Source organism: Anguilla anguilla, chromosome 1 (genome assembly GCF_013347855.1).
Source record: "Anguilla anguilla isolate fAngAng1 chromosome 1, fAngAng1.pri, whole genome shotgun sequence".
In the NCBI taxonomy this organism is placed as follows: domain Eukaryota; kingdom Metazoa; phylum Chordata; class Actinopteri; order Anguilliformes; family Anguillidae; genus Anguilla; species Anguilla anguilla.
In genome coordinates this window covers 62902308-62922079 of record NC_049201.1, presented here as the reverse complement: position 1 = coordinate 62922079, position 19772 = coordinate 62902308, and the positions used below count along the sequence as shown (strand labels likewise).

At 40.0% G+C, this 19772-nt stretch overlaps 1 protein-coding gene across 3 annotated transcripts in view; it reads right to left on the bottom strand.

Annotated features, from left to right (window-relative positions):
* chn2 (chimerin 2) overlaps positions 1 to 19772 on the bottom strand; it is a 37416-nt gene that overhangs the window by 12609 nt on the left and 5035 nt on the right. For 2 of the 3 annotated variants that reach the window (XM_035420624.1, XM_035420641.1), the window contains exons 1-5: positions 11527 to 11671; positions 7910 to 7965; positions 7699 to 7730; positions 7434 to 7547; positions 6788 to 7058 (exon numbers count right to left, since the gene is read on the bottom strand). In XM_035420624.1, the coding sequence (XP_035276515.1) occupies positions 6788 to 7058; positions 7434 to 7547; positions 7699 to 7730; positions 7910 to 7965; positions 11527 to 11668 (615 nt within the window). In that variant the 5' untranslated portion in view covers positions 11669 to 11671. Of the gene's footprint in view, positions 1 to 6787; positions 7059 to 7433; positions 7548 to 7698; positions 7731 to 7909; positions 7966 to 11526; positions 11672 to 19772 lie in introns of those variants that run through there. The other variant, XM_035420634.1, reaches the window with a different exon arrangement.

Here is a 19772-nt window from a genome sequence, read left to right as displayed (position 1 = left end):
ATAGTTAAAAAAGATATGCCTTTTACTACACCACATTTTTAGGGATGATCACAACATGAAGCCCTACTGATGTCTAAATATACATTTTGACAAGAAGGATGTCACTGTATAGGAAAACAAAGCACAAGACACCAAGTACTTCTCGCTAGTAAAGATACTGCCTCAAATTCCTCCCACTCATCTTGTAACCAGCATCAAACACAAAGCCCTGCTGAAATCTGAAAACAAACAAGCAATTCTGACAAAGGTGTTGTTGTACCAGGAAAAGAGCAGGCTTGTGGACGCTATGGCAACTGGACCTGAGAAACTGGGCGAGGCATGTGAACTGAGAGAGCATCAACGAGGCTGCTGAACAGGTAAAGTCAGCTCCCGAAATCTCTGATACAGCAAGAGGCATGAAGACATACAATAACACATACCTGCACTACTGCAGGGAGTAACTACACTCAGCTAAGCCACATCATGAGCTGTTGCCTGGGTGAAACAGACACAGAGGGAAGTGTCTAATATAAGAGTTGTGTGTGTGTGGGGCGGGGAGGGGAGGGGAGGGGGGGGGGGGGTGGTGGTGGTGGTGGTGGTAGGGGGCAGAAATGGGCTTGGGGTAATAAAAATTCACAGGGCTAGGGAAACCAACACCTGTGAAACCAGAAAGCAGGGTAACAAAATTACAACTGCAAAATGAGATCATTTTGTGCTGGTCTGATTTTGACGCTTCACAGCATCTGTGTTTAATCCATTGTGTTTGAGCTGTGAGACATTGTGTTGTGTTTGGCACTATGCGAGTACTGTGTGGAAGCTGCAGTAAGTGGTTCTGTGAGCTGCTGCATTTGCCGTCTGAGCTACTGTGATTTTTCCATGTGACTGGTTGGGTTTGTGCCATGTGACCAGATGATCTGCTCCCTGAGGATATTTACCTTATTTTGATGATAAATCTCTTTTGGCTTTAGTCTTCATGCACCACTGTTCTAGACCCTCATTCAAGCTACAATGGAGCGATACATTTAAGCAAGTACATTTCCTCGTTTTCTCTGCCCGTCTCAACAATGGTAAAAGCAACATTTGCTCAAATTCTTTCCTCACAGGAAATAACAAATGGGATTGTTGATACTTTTAATATAAGCTCCAACATACCTACATTCTATGGCCCCATCTCTCAAATAACTGCAAATAGGATGGTTACACTCCTATGACAAAGACAGTGAATATCGCACATTTTAGAGTATTTGTGTGTCCTTTTTTTCAATGTTTATGTTCCTACAGCAACTATCATAAACACACATTTCTCTGGAAGTGGAATGATCCAACTGTTTGAACAAACATGGAGGTTCACATTATGAATTTTGAACATGAGATAATATAATATTTATTGAATTACACTGAGGTTTGCATTTCAGATTCTGAGCATTAGAGATATTAGTTTTATATTAAGAACATAGATGCTTAAATTCTAGATTTTGAGCAATAAACATGACATTTAGATTTAGTACAATAAGTATCATATTTCAAATGTTGGGCATGACATGGCATTTACCACAACACGTACCTGCTTGACTGCACTGCAGATGAATAAAAAAGCAGTGTAACTGCTAGTGAAAATGTAACTGCACATTATTATACAAGCAGAGGGTTAGCTGAGGTTAAGGTTAGCTTATGTTAAGGTTAAAATTGGGGGTAGCATTATTAATATTATTGAGCATTATTGAGTTTTGTTCAGGAGTAGATAGGGTTGAGCAATGGAATAAACACAAAAGCAACAAAGTAATCAGGACTGCTGTTAATAATGAGTAAGTTTATATTTACCCTTAATCAGGTATGCATATGAGGCATCAGTTTGGATAATATTGTGTATCTTCCATTGGAAAAAACTGCTTTAGAAATTTAGTTTGTGATGCACATTAACCCCACAAAAAAAACAACAAAAGACAAATAAACGCACACATGCATGCACACTCATATCATAACTGACTTACAGATCACAACTCACAACTCACAAAACAGCATTGACACTGCAATGTTGCTATATAAAACACTGCATAACACAACTTACACTCAGATGTATTTGAAAATCAGCTCAACAAACTGGACACTACTCACACAAGTGTGGGAGGTACAGTAGAAGTAAGACAGTGTGAATTACACCGAAAGCACTGCATGCATACAATTGTGAAAACATATAGTGTAGTCAATTTGGAAGTGTAACACCACTGAATTTCAGATTATTCCCAAAATAAGTGATTGACATTTAACACTTTAAAAGTTCGCATGACAACATTCCCTTCAGATGGTAAGATGAAAAAGCACAGGGCCAAGTTACATTAAATAATTTAGGAAACATTGGGTAGCATTGCTTTGGAGTAGAGCTTGTTTAATTTTCTTTGAGTTAAGATATTATTATTTGTTGTAACCTGGCCTTATTTTGTTATCAATACTTTTAACGGCAGGCTTGGATGTTGTGAGTTTTAATTAATGACTTAAAGGCAAAGCTTTGTATGCATGAGCAACTTGGCATGTTTGTATGTTGAGAATGTTTTTGTTGAGATACAATTTCTTTTTGTATTGTGTTTGTTATGAGTAACTGATGGTGCATATAAATGTATTAACTATAAAATAATTACATCTAGAGAGATATGCATACACATTCATCCATGCCAACACACATACATTCTAGAAACACATAGGCGTGGATTCTGTCATTTTTCCTTTACCATGAATTACAAACAAATGAGTCACATTTTTAATGGATTACGGTGAGTATTTTTAATGGGTTATTATATACATGATAGACCTAATAATTGTTTGTATACCAGTAGATTATCTATAAGCCTAGTTAACATTTATTTTACAATGTGCTGTTTGAAAGGTAGTTACAGTAGCCTAGTTAGAAAGTAGTGAACAATAGAAAAGCCACAGTGGTCACTTTAACAGTTGCCACTTTAGGAAAATCAATAAATGCACCGTCAAGATGTATGGCTCCCCCCTTGTGATGTTTCCTAAACGTATGTATTGAACATTGTGACATCATTTGAATATCAATATTGCCTAAGGAAATAATGTGATAAACACTGACATACTTAAATGCCCAAGAAAGGTCAATTTGACCATCATTTATTAGACCTGTATGCTTGACCATTTTGGTTGTTGCAAAGGACTCAAATAGTACCCAGCTGCAGGCCCAAAGAACAAGCCTCAGGGTGGGTGAAGCCTACGACTGGTACCTGCCGGACCAAATCGCAAAGCAGATTTCGGAGATTCATTTTGGTGCACTCGCGGCTAAGTCAGTACCAGCAGGTATGATTAGGAAGCTAGCTAATGTTAAACTTTGCCAAAATGCCAGAAGATAAACTATGTAATGTGATGAGGAAATTGGCAGGAAAAAGGAGAAAAACGCAAAATAATCCATGTTTTGGCCTTTAATTTGTGGACGTGTGAAGTTGTATCTGAATTCTCTCTGTTTACATGAGGTCAGAAAGTACAGAAGTTAATGTGCTTAAGGGCTGAGAGTTTGTGCTCAGTGTGGTTATTTCTGTTGGAAAACAGTTGCAAACTTTCAGTGCTGCATAGGTATGGGGCATGCCACCCTGCCAAGCCGTAACTTGGTGGATGGCATACCTGCCATCCCCATAAGTACTGTACTTGTCTAAACAAAGAAGATGCCTTCTTAAAATATGCATATCTATGACTTACTCTGTCAGTCATGTCTTGACATGCGTGGATGCTGACATAGCCACAATTATTTTGACTCATCTAAAAAATATTTTTGTGTCAGTGATCAAAGGGCAAAGTGTATGTCAGTGATGGGCTCCCAGTTGAACAAACCAGATGTTATAAAATTAAATATTATCACAACATGGCCACCAGGGTGCAGTGGAAAACCCACACTGCAGAACTGGGAAACACAGAATGAACATTTTCCTGTTGCCTCTAAAAGGAGACTTCAGATATGGAACCATTACAGTGCATGAGCAGTGAAATGAGGGAACATTTTGCATGTAACCAGACACTTAATTGGAAATATGTCCTCACGCATATTCCCCAAACTACTGGCTTGCGTTTTTCCTTTTAATCTGAAGCATATTACATCACAACATGGCATGTTTCTGATGCTGTCACAAACCTATTTATTAACTAATCAAATGTGACACTTAATTCAACACCATAATATATTAATTAACTAATGTTGAGCATGACCAATGCTAATAAAACCAGTATTATTTTCTGTAACATGCAGATGTGACTGCAGTACTAAATGGAATTGTAAGGTCAAAGATTATGAAAAGATTTCTGCCCTTAGTCATTTTCCATGTTGCACGCTTGGACTAATGCATTTGTAACTGGGTTAGTCCCATAAAATTTACTGATGTGCCCTGGGAATCGTTTTCATTTCTTCCATTTACTACAATGCTCCCTTAGCCCGTAGAAAAAAGTGGACTAATTGAGCCATGTGCTTTAGTATCGACTGAAAGCTGTGCCAGTAAAGGTTTATTGCCAAGCTTGTCCACATGGGAGTCCGATATTTTATTGCTGTTATTTATTTACCGGGCAGATGCTGTCATGCAGGATGACTTACACGGCTTACATTTTCATAGAGTATGCATTTGCACAGATATGGACTCCTTCAATTCAGGTCATTCTCCATGCGCAAGGGTACAATGATTATACCCCATCTGGGATTAAAGACCTGAAACTTTCCTGCTGCAGGCCCAGTCTCTGCCCCACTATGCCAGAATATCACATTGGAATTGTGACATAAGCCATTGTAATATGACTTAAAGTGCTAATAATGCTGTACTCAGAGCCTCTCCTGGTCCTATGCAATATTCACACTTCTGTCTGTTCTGAGGCCTTCTCCACATTGCTGCCCTGCCCCCCTGCTCAATACTGCACTCCACTACACACATGAGACAGGGGGAGCAGGGAGAACGGCATAACCAACACAGCTCACTCATTTACTGGCATTACAGACTGAGTCTGCTCTCTTAGTTTAACAGCACCACACTGCTACAGACTGAGTCTGCCCTCTTAGTTTAACAGCACCACACTGCTACAAACTGAGTCTGCCCTCTTAGTTTAACAGCACCACACTGCTACAGACTGAGTCTGCTCTCTTAGTTTAACAGCACCACACTGCTACAGACTGAGTCTGCCCTCTTAGTTTAACAGCACCACACTGCTACAAACTGAGTCTGCCCTCTTAGTTTAACAGCACCACACTGCTACAGACTGAGTCTGCCCTCTTAGTTTAACAGCACCACACTGCTACAGACTGAGTCTGCCCTCTTAGTTTAGCAGCACCACACTGCTACAGACTGAGTCTGCCCTCTTAGTTTAACAGCACCACACTGCTACAGACTGAGTCTGCCCTCTTAGTTTAACAGCACCACACTGCTACAGACTGAGTCTGCTCTCTTAGTTTAACAGCACCACACTGCTACAGACTGAGTCTGCCCTCTTAGTTTAACAGCACCACACTGCTACAGACTGAGTCTGCCCTCTTAGTTTAACAGCACCACACTGCTACAGACTGAGTCTGCCCTCTTAGTTTAGCAGCACACTGCTACAGACTGAGTCTGCTCTCTTAGTTTAACAGCACCACACTGCTACAGACTGAGTCTGCCCTCTTAGTTTAACAGCACCACACTGCTACAGACTGAGTCTGCCCTCTTAGTTTAACAGCACCACACTGCTACAGACTGAGTCTGCCCTCTTAGTTTAACAGCACCACACTGCTACAGACTGAGTCTGCCCTCTTAGTTTAGCAGCACACTGCTACAGACTGAGTCTGCTCTCTTAGTTTAACAGCACCACACTGCTACAGACTGAGTCTGCCCTCTTAGTTTAACAGCACCACACTGCTACAGACTGAGTCTGCCCTCTTAGTTTAACAGCACCACACTGCTACAGACTGAGCTGGGTCTCTTAGTTTAACAGCACCACACTGCTACAGACTGAGTCTGCTCTCTTAGTTAACAGCACCACACTGCTACAGACTGAGCTGGGTCTCTTAGTTTAACAGCACCACACTGCTACAGACTGAGCTGGGTCTCTTAGTTTAACAGCACCACACTGCTACAGACTGAGTCTCTTAGTTTAACAGCACCACACTGCTACAGACTGAGTCTCTTAGTTTAACAGCACCACACTGCTACAGACTGAGCTGGGTCTCTTAGTTTAACAGCACCACACTGCTACAGACTGAGTCTGCTTTCTTAGTTTAACAGCACCACACTGAAGGTGGAAGTACAAAATATTTTAAATACATAAAAATGTCGCCTCCATCTAACAGAGGAAAAAACTATAAAAAATCATTATTCACTAGATATCCTCCAATCACAATAATGACAGATGTGTGTGTGTCATGTGATTAATATAACACCCAAGCAAACGTACTGCAAAGAGATTGTGCTGTTCCAAGGTTGTTAATCCGCTATGACACGGATTCCCAGTCAATAACACTATATTACAATACATCCTTATTTGCTTAGTGAGCTCCATAAGCTAACCTACATTTCAAATAATATCCATCACAATATTTTCAAGCATTTCCCGTAAATAAGCTTGCACAAAGGTGAGACTGCAGTGCCAAACTCAGGATCAGAATCCGTGGCCACCTTTTGGCAAGTACACACTGTAAACAGAAATTAAATCTCCATTCTGCCCCTTGCAACATCTATCAAAGTGACGCCTGACAGATTCTTTGGCCACACCCAGTCTTTCAAACATCCCAGCTGTCCTCTTATACACGCGCCCTCACAGTCTGTTGTGAAAATGTAGCTGGAGAGCTCCTCACCTTGTCTTCCCTTTGGAAGGTGACCCTCTTGAATTCGGGCCGCCCTCTGCTGAGTCTGTGTGTCACCTTGTCCCTCAGCAGGGACGTGTAGCCCAGGTGTTCGTAGATAGGGTTGGTGGTCATCTTGGCGATGTACTCAGCGGCCTTGGTCTCGATGTAGAGCGTGATCAGGGCATCCGTCACCAGGTCATGGATCGACTCAAATCTCTTCTCCCCGACAAAGTGCTTGCCGTCATAGAAGAGTCTGTAGTTCAGAGTCTGGTTTGCAAACCTTCAGGAAGACACAATCCAATTAAGCAAGAGCTCTCATAAAGTGAGTGTTTGAGTGTCCATTTCCAATTGTATGGCAGACTACAATGACATAGAGTACAGAGAACAGCGTACAGTGATGACCCCTGACAAAGGGATATATAGAATAGGAACCAATATTTGCGGAAACATTTTTTCATGCTTTATTTGTTTAAAAACAAAAAATCAATTAAGTGTGGAATAAGTTCAGTGCAGTATCTACCCAGATAGCAAGTGACTTCAGGCCAGATCTGTGCCAAGTCCAGCCTTGCAGTGCCTACTTCGGGCCAGAATCAGCCAAGATCTCGCTCGGAGTCGCTTGCTATCAGGGTACAGAGTGTATATCAAAGTACGGTACCTCAAGGCCAGTGTGCATGTTCCAGGTTGCCTTTGGCTTTCTCGAATGAGATAGCTTCCTTCAGCCTCACCCAGTAGCTCATCCGCACGCTCCCGGGAAATCATGGCGTGGAACCTGAGCAAAGAGGTTCAGTTGTAACTGAGTCATAAACAGACCCTTGACAACAGCACAGACTAGATAAATCACACCCACTTTCAATGACTGACCAGCTTTTAGAAAATGATAACCCAAAGGATGATAACGTAGCACACAGTCTCACACTTACTCTCTGCCGTAATACTTTGGTCTGTTCTCCATCTGTAATGAAAATTTCATTGGAGTGAAGGAAGGATAAGGGTTAGCTTTTGCTCATATTTCGCTCACCTCATACTGACCCACACATAAGAAATCTGCACTGATGAGGGGCTACTGTGGATCAGGGTTTTCACCGCTAACTCAGGCCTAAAGTGACCAATAATCAATAAATAAATACTGACCTCCAGAGGACAGGTTATCCTCTTGGGGCGAGGTGCCTCCTGCTGCAGCTGGTACACTGTTCAATACAGACCAGGACACACACTGTTCATTACAAACACGCACACACCAACACACTGTTCAGTACAGACCAGGACACACCAACACACTGTTCATTACAAACAAGAACACACCAAAACACTGTTCAATACAGACCAGGACACACCAACACACTGTTCATTACAAACACGCATACACCAACACACTGTTCAATACAGACCAGGACACACACTGTTCATTACAAACACGCACACACCAACACACTGTTCAATATAGACCAGGACACACCAACACACTGTTCAATATAGACCAGGACACACCAACACAGTGTTCATTACAAACAAGGACACACCAACACACCATTCAATATAAACAAGGACACAACACACTTTTCAATACCATAAGGACATACCAACAACATTTCAACAGACAAGGACACACCAGCACACTGTTTAGTTCAAACAAGGACACACCAACACACTACTTAGTTCAAAAAAGGACACGCCAACACACTGTTTAGATCAAACAAAGACACACCAACACACTGTTTAGATCAAACAAGGACATGCACCTTTCACTGTAAATGCAGGCAAACATGCAAATGGCAGTGGAAGAGACTAATTTTGGAAGACGAGATGATTATTTAGCACTTCATTTTAGCTCCCCAGGTATACATTTATTCTGCAGGTGATAGAATGTCACTCATGTTCCAGCAAATCCTAGAAGGCTAATCTGCTTCTCTGTTACATTACAGGGTCCACAACCTTAGGGAATTAATATTTCACATAAAGACATTTTACAGATAATTCATGCATATTTATTCACATAACAACACTAATCGATTGTTGAGAGACAAAAAGATTGTTCCCTTTAGGGGGTATTTAATTAAAAACTGTTTTTGAATAAAATCTTCATTGATTTGGTAAGAAAGCAAGAGGCTGACAGGGAATTGTGTCATTTCATAATATAAATTAATAAACGCAATTAATAATGATAATGAAGCCATATTCTACCAATAAAAATAGCCACAGTCAGATATTCTTTAATTTAACACCTTTATCAAATGTATTGTCAAATGATTACTGTCCTTTTGAGGTTTACTGAAATTTAATGCAAAATTGCCTTAAATTTTAGTGTGGAAAATACCTAATGTTCTGGTGCTATGGTACATTTTTACATAATGTATCTATTGCATTTCACACAGTGTTCAGTATGTGGTTTGACCCCAGAAAGCATTTTGAGCAGTGTAGCATTTTGAATGACAAGTTTAGCTAATTATCTTCTTCTTCTTTAGTGAATGCTCAAAAACCTGATTTGGCAGGTGGGTAGGGACCATGCTGAAACCTCTAGTATCACACTTATCGGCCACTTGGTGGTGCTACAGCAGTTGTTCTCTAAATAAATTCTTTTTTAATAAATCAAAACCATCCTGTGTGGCATAAAGGTGTAAATCTTTGCCCAAATATTCTCCTTCCTTATGTCACATGTTTACATATTGCCTAAACTAGATTTGCTAATTTTATTACCTGCAATAGTGAAAATGAGCATACTAGCTAAAGAAATGTAACACTGCTGCTATCATACTGTAAACCAAATGCACTGGTAAGCAGCCTTAAGGAAAATAAAATATGTAATATATGAATACGTACAGCAGCTTTGAGTAATCACAACATTTTTGCAATTATTTTTTTCTGATACTTTTGTCTGCTGTTCAGTTACGGAGACTGTGGACTACTGGAGCTTTTGTTAGCCGAACCTTACTTTCTACATAGATGTTCTTTGAGATGGTTGGGTGTGTACAAGGTTAAGGCAGGGTGTTATAGGATACATTGTGGTGTAAAATATTGTTTTATGTTGAAACGGATACCACAAGTATAGATACATATAGTGGACTACAGCATAATTCACCGGAATGGCATGAAATAGCCCTTCTCTAACCAACAGCTGTTCATCCATGTGGGAGCACGAGGACCCCTGTCAGCAAATTTGTGTTTTTGTCAGAATGGCTCAAGCTAACCAGCATAGGGCTGGACAGAAGCCATCAACACAACAAATGCGCACTAAAAATAGCCCTCAGCTACAGGAGCAGGGACAGAGGGAACCTCCACAACTCACAAGCTGAGAGCCAGTTCTGCCAGAGTGGCATTCTGCCAGAGAAGTGAGGATGTGTTCCAGTGAGCAGCCATACTATCCTTCTGCTGTAAACTGCTGAGTGCGGAAGGGTGGGTGGGAATATGCCTGGGAGGACTTCTGATCACACAAGGTTGCAACTGGAACCAGCGCTTGTGTGCCAGAAGAGGGCACTCTCTCTCTCTCTATAAAGAAGTAAATTTGGGATGGGATCATTGCACATTACTGAATGAGACTGTCTTTCAGATGAGATGTTGAATTGAGGTCTTAACCCACAGATTTTTGAAGATATTGTGGCTCCTACAATAAGTGTTGATTGTTATACCTTGTGACTTATTTAGCTTCATTGCAGTAGCAATGTACTGTAATTCAATGTATCAATTGCCCTCATTTTATTTCCTTGAAAATAGAAGAGGTAATCAGTTTTGGAGGGTCATTTTTGTGAAAATGAAACAACATAATTGATCAACTAATTCAAAATGGATATGATGATGTAATGTCCTAATTTTCATTACCATACAAGGGGGACAAAAAAGGGTTCTATGGCCATTGGATTCATGTAACTAGGTTTTATAGGAATCATTGGCAATTATAAACTGACTAGGTGGGAAATTCTAAAAGAAAAAAAAGTAGAAGAAGAAGAAAGAACAGAAACATGATCTGCTCCTTCATGTAGATTTAATTCACAACTATTTACATTTGCTATTTTTATTGGCTTGCACAAATCACCTCTGTACTACGCTGACTTTCCTGAATAAATAAGTACTGCATGCTCAGCAGCTGAGAGTGGAAATAGTTTATTTCCTTAGATTTGCAGTTCAAATTCCTTAGGGAAAGGGGCTGAGGCTGGAACATGAGCACCTATTATCCTATTATGCTGCTCAATTAGCTCTGGATAAGGCTATCTGCTAAAGAAATAAATATTGCGACACAGTATTGAATGCCAATAAGCCACTGATTGCATCACAAAGAAACAACCGTCAAGACCTAGAAAATCTCAATTTCCCTAAAAGGCAAAACAAAACCATGCTGGCTGATCTTCTGTCATTAATCATGTTCAAATGCCCAACCAGCCTCAACAGGTTTTTGTCTCTGAACCTACTCACGTTGTAAAAATATGTATTATAACACAGAAATAACCTGTGTCACTTTAAGGCTTTCTTATTCTTTTTATCTCCTTGCCACCATACCAGTTACACACATTTACAGCATGTGTACTTGCCTATATTAGGTTGGTATGGACCTTGACTTCAAAGGCTAGAGTGTAGCTGCTGTATATGTATTATATAAAACCTCCCAAAGAATGCCAGTACAAGATTAATCAAATAACTGTAGCTCTCCCTCTAAGGTACCATTCTCAGGTGAAAAGCAGTCCTTCCTCAGCCCTGAATAAGTGGAAGACTGCAGGACTCTTGATCGACAGACACATATAACAGGACACAATACTCACAGTAACACTTCCATATTGGTGGCTGATAGTCCTCAGGGTCTGCAAAGAGCACAAGAAGCTGGTTAAGTTGAGGGATCCTGAACAGCCTAGAATCAGAGGTGGCAAGAAAAGTGTACAATGCTGCAGTCATTAACAGATTCATAGCTGAACCTAGGTGTATCTCTGAGGTTTGGTTTGTTTGGCTAATATAAACAAATAAAAGATGCATAAATTGTCAGACAAACTTAAAGCCTAATTAATTTTTAATTTGCTGTGATTCTTAATTTATATAAACCCAAATGGCAAGTTCAATGTTATTTTCATACTTGGGAGAGCTGTATATGTTAATAATATAGTAGCAAGCCAGCAAGCTAATTACAGAAGTTACTATTGCACGCAAGCACTGCATTGGTTTACGTGCTATACTAGCAGAATTTAGCACTAAAACAAATTCATTTCAGAAATACTAGCAGAATTCCCACGTCAATGGAAATCTAGGGAAATTCATAACATTTAGTGGGTTATTTATGCGATTTGTTTTACAATTACTATTCTTAACCTGTCTTTACAAAACCTGTTCAATAAATAATCCTCTTTTCACAACCCTGTCTCAAGTCTGCATAGGTTGGGTGGGGAAAATGTTTTTTTCACTGCGGCAAGACATTGTGGGGTGTGGTGTATGGGACATAGGAGTCCGGTGGAGCCACAATTGCAAAGATTGATTGCCAGAGTGATTTATTGTACAGATAAGCTTCCCAAGACTCCAGGAAGAAAGCTATGAGGCTAAAAATGTGGTTGTGTAACCAGGCCAAATTTACCAAAAAGGGATCCTTGAAATCAAAATAAATTCAAAATGATGGTATAACACATTTTGGTTGTGTGTGTGAGGGGAATATCCATTATGAAGTCAGTTTGATGTCAAAGATGACTAATGGTGTTGAAAACCTTTCATGCGAGCTAAATACTGTTCTTTGAAGAATTATCAATTTACGTTTTTTGGAACATCTAAATCAGAAAATTAACCATATGGAAAATGTTCAGTTAGATTGAACATTCTGACAAATTACATGGCCTCTACAGTGCTATATTATACACCAACAAATATTTAACATGGATTTGCATTTATTTTGCTGCCCTTCAAAGTATATTTTAAGGACATCAGAACATACTGCATTGCTACTCTAAGATACAAAGGCACTGCAGACAGTAAATCCACTATGAAATTGGCCCATATCTTGCACAACAGGCTGTTCTTTGGAAGAAGAAGATTAGATAAATGGTTAGAAGTGTGTAATCAGACCCTCTATTTGCATGTGAAATTTGTTGTAATCATTCGGCAGGGGAGACTAAGGCTGAAATAAAATTTTGTTCTAAGGAGGGTGGGTGGGTACAACTGGTTCCCTGTGGCTGAACAGAATAGGCTTAAGACTGATTTTTGTCTCAAATGGCCTTTTTAAATTTAATAGATTGCCTTGAGGAATTTTTAATTTTCCAGCTACATTAAGACGCTTTCTGGAAATGGCTATAATGTGACCATTTTTTAATAGTCTTTTCTTCAGTATTGAAACTCCTGCAAATTCACAGCCATTTACAGTAGGCTCAGCATCATAGCTGAATTGTTTCCTGAATGTGCCCTGATCATAGTTTCCAGGGGCAAAACAGGAAGCAGGTTTTTTGTTGAGGAGGGGGGGGGGGGGGGTGCCTAAATTGAGAAGCCAACTATCATTCAAGTGTATGAATTACAGAACTGAGGGGAATTTTAAGAATATTAAATTCACTTCACATGCCATTTTCTGGGTTCATATGGGTCATATGCCTTCCAGTTCCATTCAGGGAAATCAACTGACAGTGCATGCAGACAATTAATCATAATAAAACTTTAATACACAGATTTTTTATTTTTTTAAACTTTGTACCCAAACAAGAGACTGACATCCTCTTATGTGGATCTTATATGGATACCAAAAGCCCAGCAGCACACATAATTACACACTTGGGCATGTGCCCAATGTATAAAAAGATGTAAGCAAAAGAGCTGCAAAAATGTGTGATAGAGAACACGGTATAAAGACCCTGCGTGTGGATTTAACTATGAGAAGCGTCAGTCCCTGATGGATTCTTGTCTTATTTTGGTCAGAGTGTTTCGCACTCAGCAATTTCAGACTACCAGGCGTCAGCACATTTCCTTCTCTCTGCCAACATTTACACAAGCCGGGAGTTTCTTAAACTGTTTTAAGAGACAAGACTGGACTGTATGTCACAATATAAACAGCACAGAGCATGGGTCTGTGTGGACCATATCTCGACCTGCTTCTCATAAACTTTTAAACAGGCTCACAGTCGACTCACTCATGCACAAAGAGCAAAGAGCAAGAAAAAGCACAACAGAAAACACACAGAACGTGACTGCAATGACAAACATCTTACACAGAACAAGCAAAATAGCAACGTAATATAAAATAGTTTAAAAATACTGGTCACAAAAATGTTTATTACAGTGGAACTACACGGATTACAGTACCAGAAGCACTGAATGATGAATATGAATGATTCTGTGATTCCAAAATATTATACAGTTACTCTGACCTCTGCTACAGAGAAAAACGCCAACCAGAGGGAACACACACTGCAATTTTAAAAAAAAATCATTAAGAGCCAAATAAAATACCCATCTTTTCACACAAGAATACATTGAAGGACACAAACAAGTTGATTCTTGCATTTTTTGTTTTAATTAATTCATGCTTAAAGACTCTATTATTACAAAGATAATTGGTTGTACCAGGCAGCACGATCTCTCAATTAAAATGAAAATGACAATGCTTTCTAAACAGAAAATGGTTGGTGTCTATCTAATGAAGAAGAAAACACTTTCGGTACACTTAACGCCCACTCCACCACCTTCCCACAAAATATTTTGAGAAACTCAAAAAGTATCACTATATCTGTGGAATGTGTTGGACTTAGATTTTCACTGACCGAGCTGTTATTTGATTGGTTTTGGCCATGAATAGTCTGCGACAGTATATCTCAAAGATATTGTCAATCTGCTGTCTTCAAACATTCTGAATGAAATGTCCACTCATAGTACATTTGGAAAGCAATTAATTTAGTTCACTTGCAAAATCTCCTCTCTTGCTTACTCTCTTCTTGTTCAGTTAAATTTCTGAACCCACTTCAAACAGTTATTGCGGAATACAGCTGTCTGGTATGTTGGCTCACAGTAATGTCTTCCCAGAGGAGTCACTTATCAATTCCACCCCAGTAATGTATGATAAAGCAATTTCTGTTATCTGAAAAAGGAATGTCAGTGCAGAACAGAAATCTTGGCTTCACCCAAACATCTTCTGACACTGCCTTCTGCTCAAGTATATACTGCATGGAGAAATTCTTCTTTAAGTCTCTCCTAAAGACATAAATGGCAGACATGCGTCCCAAAAATAAAGCATGGCTAGAATTAGTGGCTTGGAGGGGGCAGATCTCGTGGCTTGTTCTGTAAATACAGTGCATTGCAAAACTCTCTGTGCCCTCCACAGGCTTCTCCTTCCCTGCCCTCGATTTGCACAGCAGCGTGACTTGGACTGAGAGGCCTGTCAGAGAGCTTAGCCTCACACCGGATATACTGTCTGTCAGATCTGTCTGGAGTAGTGTGTCAGAGCCTCAGCCTGCAAAAATGTGGCTTCTTTATTCCACAAGCTAAAGTCTTCCAGGCGCTGTTACAGAACGTTCGGCTATTTTTGGTTTCTGACATGTCTGATAATGGTTAAAACATACTGCATGCACACAGCTACAAAACAAAACACACACAAACAAGCACACACACACACACACACACACTGTAACCATGTGCATTACTGATTCTACCAATGAAGGAATACAGTCCTGTAGAGAAGCCATCTGGTATCACCACTGATCAGTTTCAGCAAAATAAACACAGTATGATCTGCGCTCTGTGGACAGACTTTCACCAATAATGACACACTTCTCCACGTCCAGCTAATTTACACCATATGTGAGCATAAGGAGACCAGAGCAGCGATTCATCTGGAGACACTGTGTCTGGGTGGGCCATCTTAGCAAACAGCCTTCTGTGACCCTGTTTACAAACATGCCCTATATGTAAAGCGAATCTCAATAGCACCCTGCGATTAATGTTCCTTGTGTGTGGTTGGCTGTGAAATTGCAAGACAGACCTTCATCAATCTTAGACATAAGTGACTTCAAATTGTAAGGATGTGACAGCAGGATGGGCTTGTCATTTGGAAGCAACACACATAAATCCTCCAAATTGTGTGTGTGTGTGTGTGTGTGTGTGTGTGTATGTGTGTATGTCTGTGCATGCATGGGTGCATGTGTGTGTTAAATAAATCTCTTCAGCAGTAGAAAATCCAGGAAGAGAGCAAAAAAAAGAAATGCAAATGTAAATTCACGTAATAGGATGTTGGGCCACCAAGCATGACCATGTATGGGCTGCATGCTCTGTGGCATTAGAGTCTATTAGTGTCTGGAAACCTACAGGAGGAATATAACGCCACTCTTCCAGGGAGAGTCAAGCAAGTCATGCTTAGCTGATGGAAGTGAAAAATGTTGTCTCAGGCATTGCTCCAGATAATCCCATAAATGTTCAATTTGCTTGCATTCAGACTCTGTGACCGAGAAGGCCAGAATGCATGGTTAATGTCAGTGTCATGCCTCAGACCACAGGGTGACTGTGTGCTCTGAGGCTACTGGCTAACTGTCTGCGCTCTGTAGTAGGGCTCATCACGACAGACACCCCCTCTGTAGGTACGAAATGCTTTAACATGGGGAGAAGGCTATATTTTAATTTATTTTATTCATCCCTTATTTATCACGGCCCATAAAGTCCCATAAAAATCTGGCATAAAAATCTCTTTTTCAAGGCAGCCCTGGCCACTGGATCAATCGATACTATAAATAAAAAATAACTGACATCGACCTTGTCTTTTAAGGGTACGAGTGCACCTAAAGCATGACCGAAAAATCCATCCCATACCATTACAGCAGAACCAGAATTCTTCACTGTTGGTACATTGGTACATACGTGCATGTCTTTAAAGTATGAAGTATGCACATTGTTTAAATAAATTAAGATATCAAAGTCAGGCATAGTTACGGTATTAATTATTATTAAATGAAGTCACTAATGTTAAACGAAAAAAAGAATGGACGTAATCAACAAATCCACCTTTTTTATTTTCTTGTATTGACCACACCCAAACTCCACAACATATCACTTTACCGAACCACATTCCTGAGATCACAGACCGTTCTCCGAACAACAGGTTGAGAAGCAGAGAGGAGGATACGTGGTGCGAGACTCCCTGGCAGGCTGGCAGCAGCTCCCTTAGAGCTGCTGCTATTGTTGGTTAGGAGCAAATCCATTCTCTCTAAATCTAATTCTCGGGCTTTCGTGATGAATGGCGGCTCGCGGCACGTCTGCAGCTTTGATTAATAATGCATGCAGAAGAGGTTGATGCATGATGCATTAAATGGCACAGACAGCGGAGGCGGCCCTGTCATTGATGCGAGGCTCTCCTCCCTCCATTTGCAAGCCTAGCCATTGTTTTTGTCTAGCCTGCACAAGCCCCTGACGGCACCGATTCCTCTCCTGGAGGGCCGCAGGGTCCGCTGGTTTTTGGTATGTTTCAGCATTAAGCGCTCAATTTAAAGCACCGATTGGCTGAAGAGTCTGCACACCTTCGAACCCAGGTCTAAATTGGCTGCTGATTTAAAAGGAAACCACAAAAACCTGCAGCCCCTGCAATTTTCCCGGGTGTTAGTTTGACACCCCGGCCTCACAATACAAAACTGGCGATTGGGAGTGTGTGTTTTGCCAGTTCTTGCTGGGCTCTCCTCTGTTGTAGGCTCAGTATTTCCATATTGAGAAAAAGACCAGCTCACAATTACTGTCAAACTCAATCTGTCACATACCGCAGGAGAGGCTGGTCAGTGTAAGGGTGTGTGTGCTGGGAGGCATATATCATAGCCTTATTCCAGGTGCTCTAATCATTAAATTTGCATGAGAAAAAAAAATCATTTGAGCGATTTATTATGAAATATTACTGAATTTAAGATTATCTAATAAATGGTTTTCTCTCCTTGAAATCTCATTCCATTATTGCTGTAATTGCCTTTTGCTCATGCAAGCATATCTGCACACTCTCAGTGCAGGTAAGAATATTCTCCTATCAGAAAAATTAATTGCATAGTGATATTAAATGAATTGTCAGGATACAATGGCTGTCTTATTATAGAAAGTGGACTACTTAAGATCAATGCATTAATAACATTTGTCAAAAAAATGAAAGACATGACTGACAATCCTTGTATTTTTCCCTGAGTCAGTGAATAGGAATGATTATAATATAATTATAACTGAGGCAGTGATTGACTGTACATGCCTCCTTTGATGTGTGTCACTGCTCGCATAAAGCATCCCATATTAAATATTCTTTACTCCATCTGACATATATTTCCTTTATCATCTGTATGGCCTTCCTTTAACTGTAGATCACAATGCTCAGACAATGCACATCATTGCATCTGAAAGCAAGCTGCCAACAAAAATAAGGTCAATGAATGTGAATGTCGGTTGGTTGATGAACCCCCTCGAGTGGTACCGTGGTAGTGAAATGCTTAAATTCTGAAGAGTGGTGAACCTTGCTCTGTCCCAGTGACTGTCTGCATGGCTGCAGAGAGAACACAATGACCTCCAGTTTCCTGTCCAATAGACACACGCTCCCACAACACAGTACTGACTCATTCACCGCACCTCCTTTTTATCAAAGACAACCACCACCTCCACTACGCAATACTCACTCATGGCACGAACTGCTGTACGTTGCACAATTTCTCACAATAATTTCTCGCTGAAGACTATTAACTCTAACGCACTCATAAATATAGCCACTTCAGTGAGAGGAACCACTGACACGAGGTCGGAAACTCAGCCCTACATGGCAGCATCAATCACAATTCACTTTTGGCTCTCTCCACATGAAAACAGAGAGTAAAGCAAATTCCAAGAGAATAAATCAATAATGTTGCAGGGCTGAATTTCTAAATGGCGGTGTGCCATAACAGATAAGGAGCTGAAGAAGCTAAAGATCACGGGACAGATTTCCAGGTTGGGAGCTGGTATTGTACTTCTGAGGTTGGGACTACAAAAAAATTATTATTATAATTATAATAAATATGCATATGTGAATATCATCCTAAAGTTGACCTTGTGATCCTTCCAGATTTTATGTTAATCAAATGATTCAAGTGTACGACACACATGGTGGAAGTTCAGTGGTGGTTTAACTGATATGTATTAGCCTATTTATTATTTAACAAGTGTAAGCCTATCTAGTTTAAGACTGATTTATTGTTTAAGCTTCAGATAAAAGCTGCTATGTATTTTAAAATGAGCCCAAGGAAAATGTTGCCATATGTACACACAGATATGTGCAAGTCAGTGGTTTTTAAAGGCAGTTTTATAAACTTGGTATATCCAGCAGAATACTCCCGTGATTACTAATTTATCAATCCATGCATAAATATCATCTTAAATTTGAGCTTACCTGAAATTATACATGTTTTATATATTCATAAAATTGTTCAATAACAGAATGCCTCAATAAAACAATCCTTAATATCACCAAGGATACAGTTAAATGCGAAAGGATTGGGACAGTGATTTTTGTTTTTTGGCTGTCTACTTCAGCACATTGGATTTGAAATAAAACAAGTAATATAAGTTAAACTGAGGGTAACGTGAGGGTATTTACATCCATATCAGGTGACCTGTGTAGGAATGACAGGCTTTTTTAGGTTTAGGTTTTCTTGCCCAGTTGTGTGTCTTTGCATTATTAGTTCATGCACAAGAAAGCTAACAAAAGGTTGAGGGTTGATCCTACAGTAGGTGTGGAATTTGCATTTAGATTATGTTGCTGTTGTCTCTCAACATGAGGACAAAATAGGTGTCAATGCCAGTAAAGCAGGTCATCGTGAGGATGAAAAATCTGAATAAATGAATCAGAGACAGCAAAAATATTGGGTTTGTCAAAATCAACTGTGTGATACATTGTTAGGAAGGACAAATGCACTGGTGAGCTCTGCAACAGAAAAACAATCTAGTAGGCCAGAGAAGACCATTGTAGTAGATGACAAAATAATACTTTCTAGTGTGAAAAAAAACCCTTTTCAACTGTTAAACAGACCAAGAACACTCACCAGGATGTAGACACAGATGTATCAAAGAC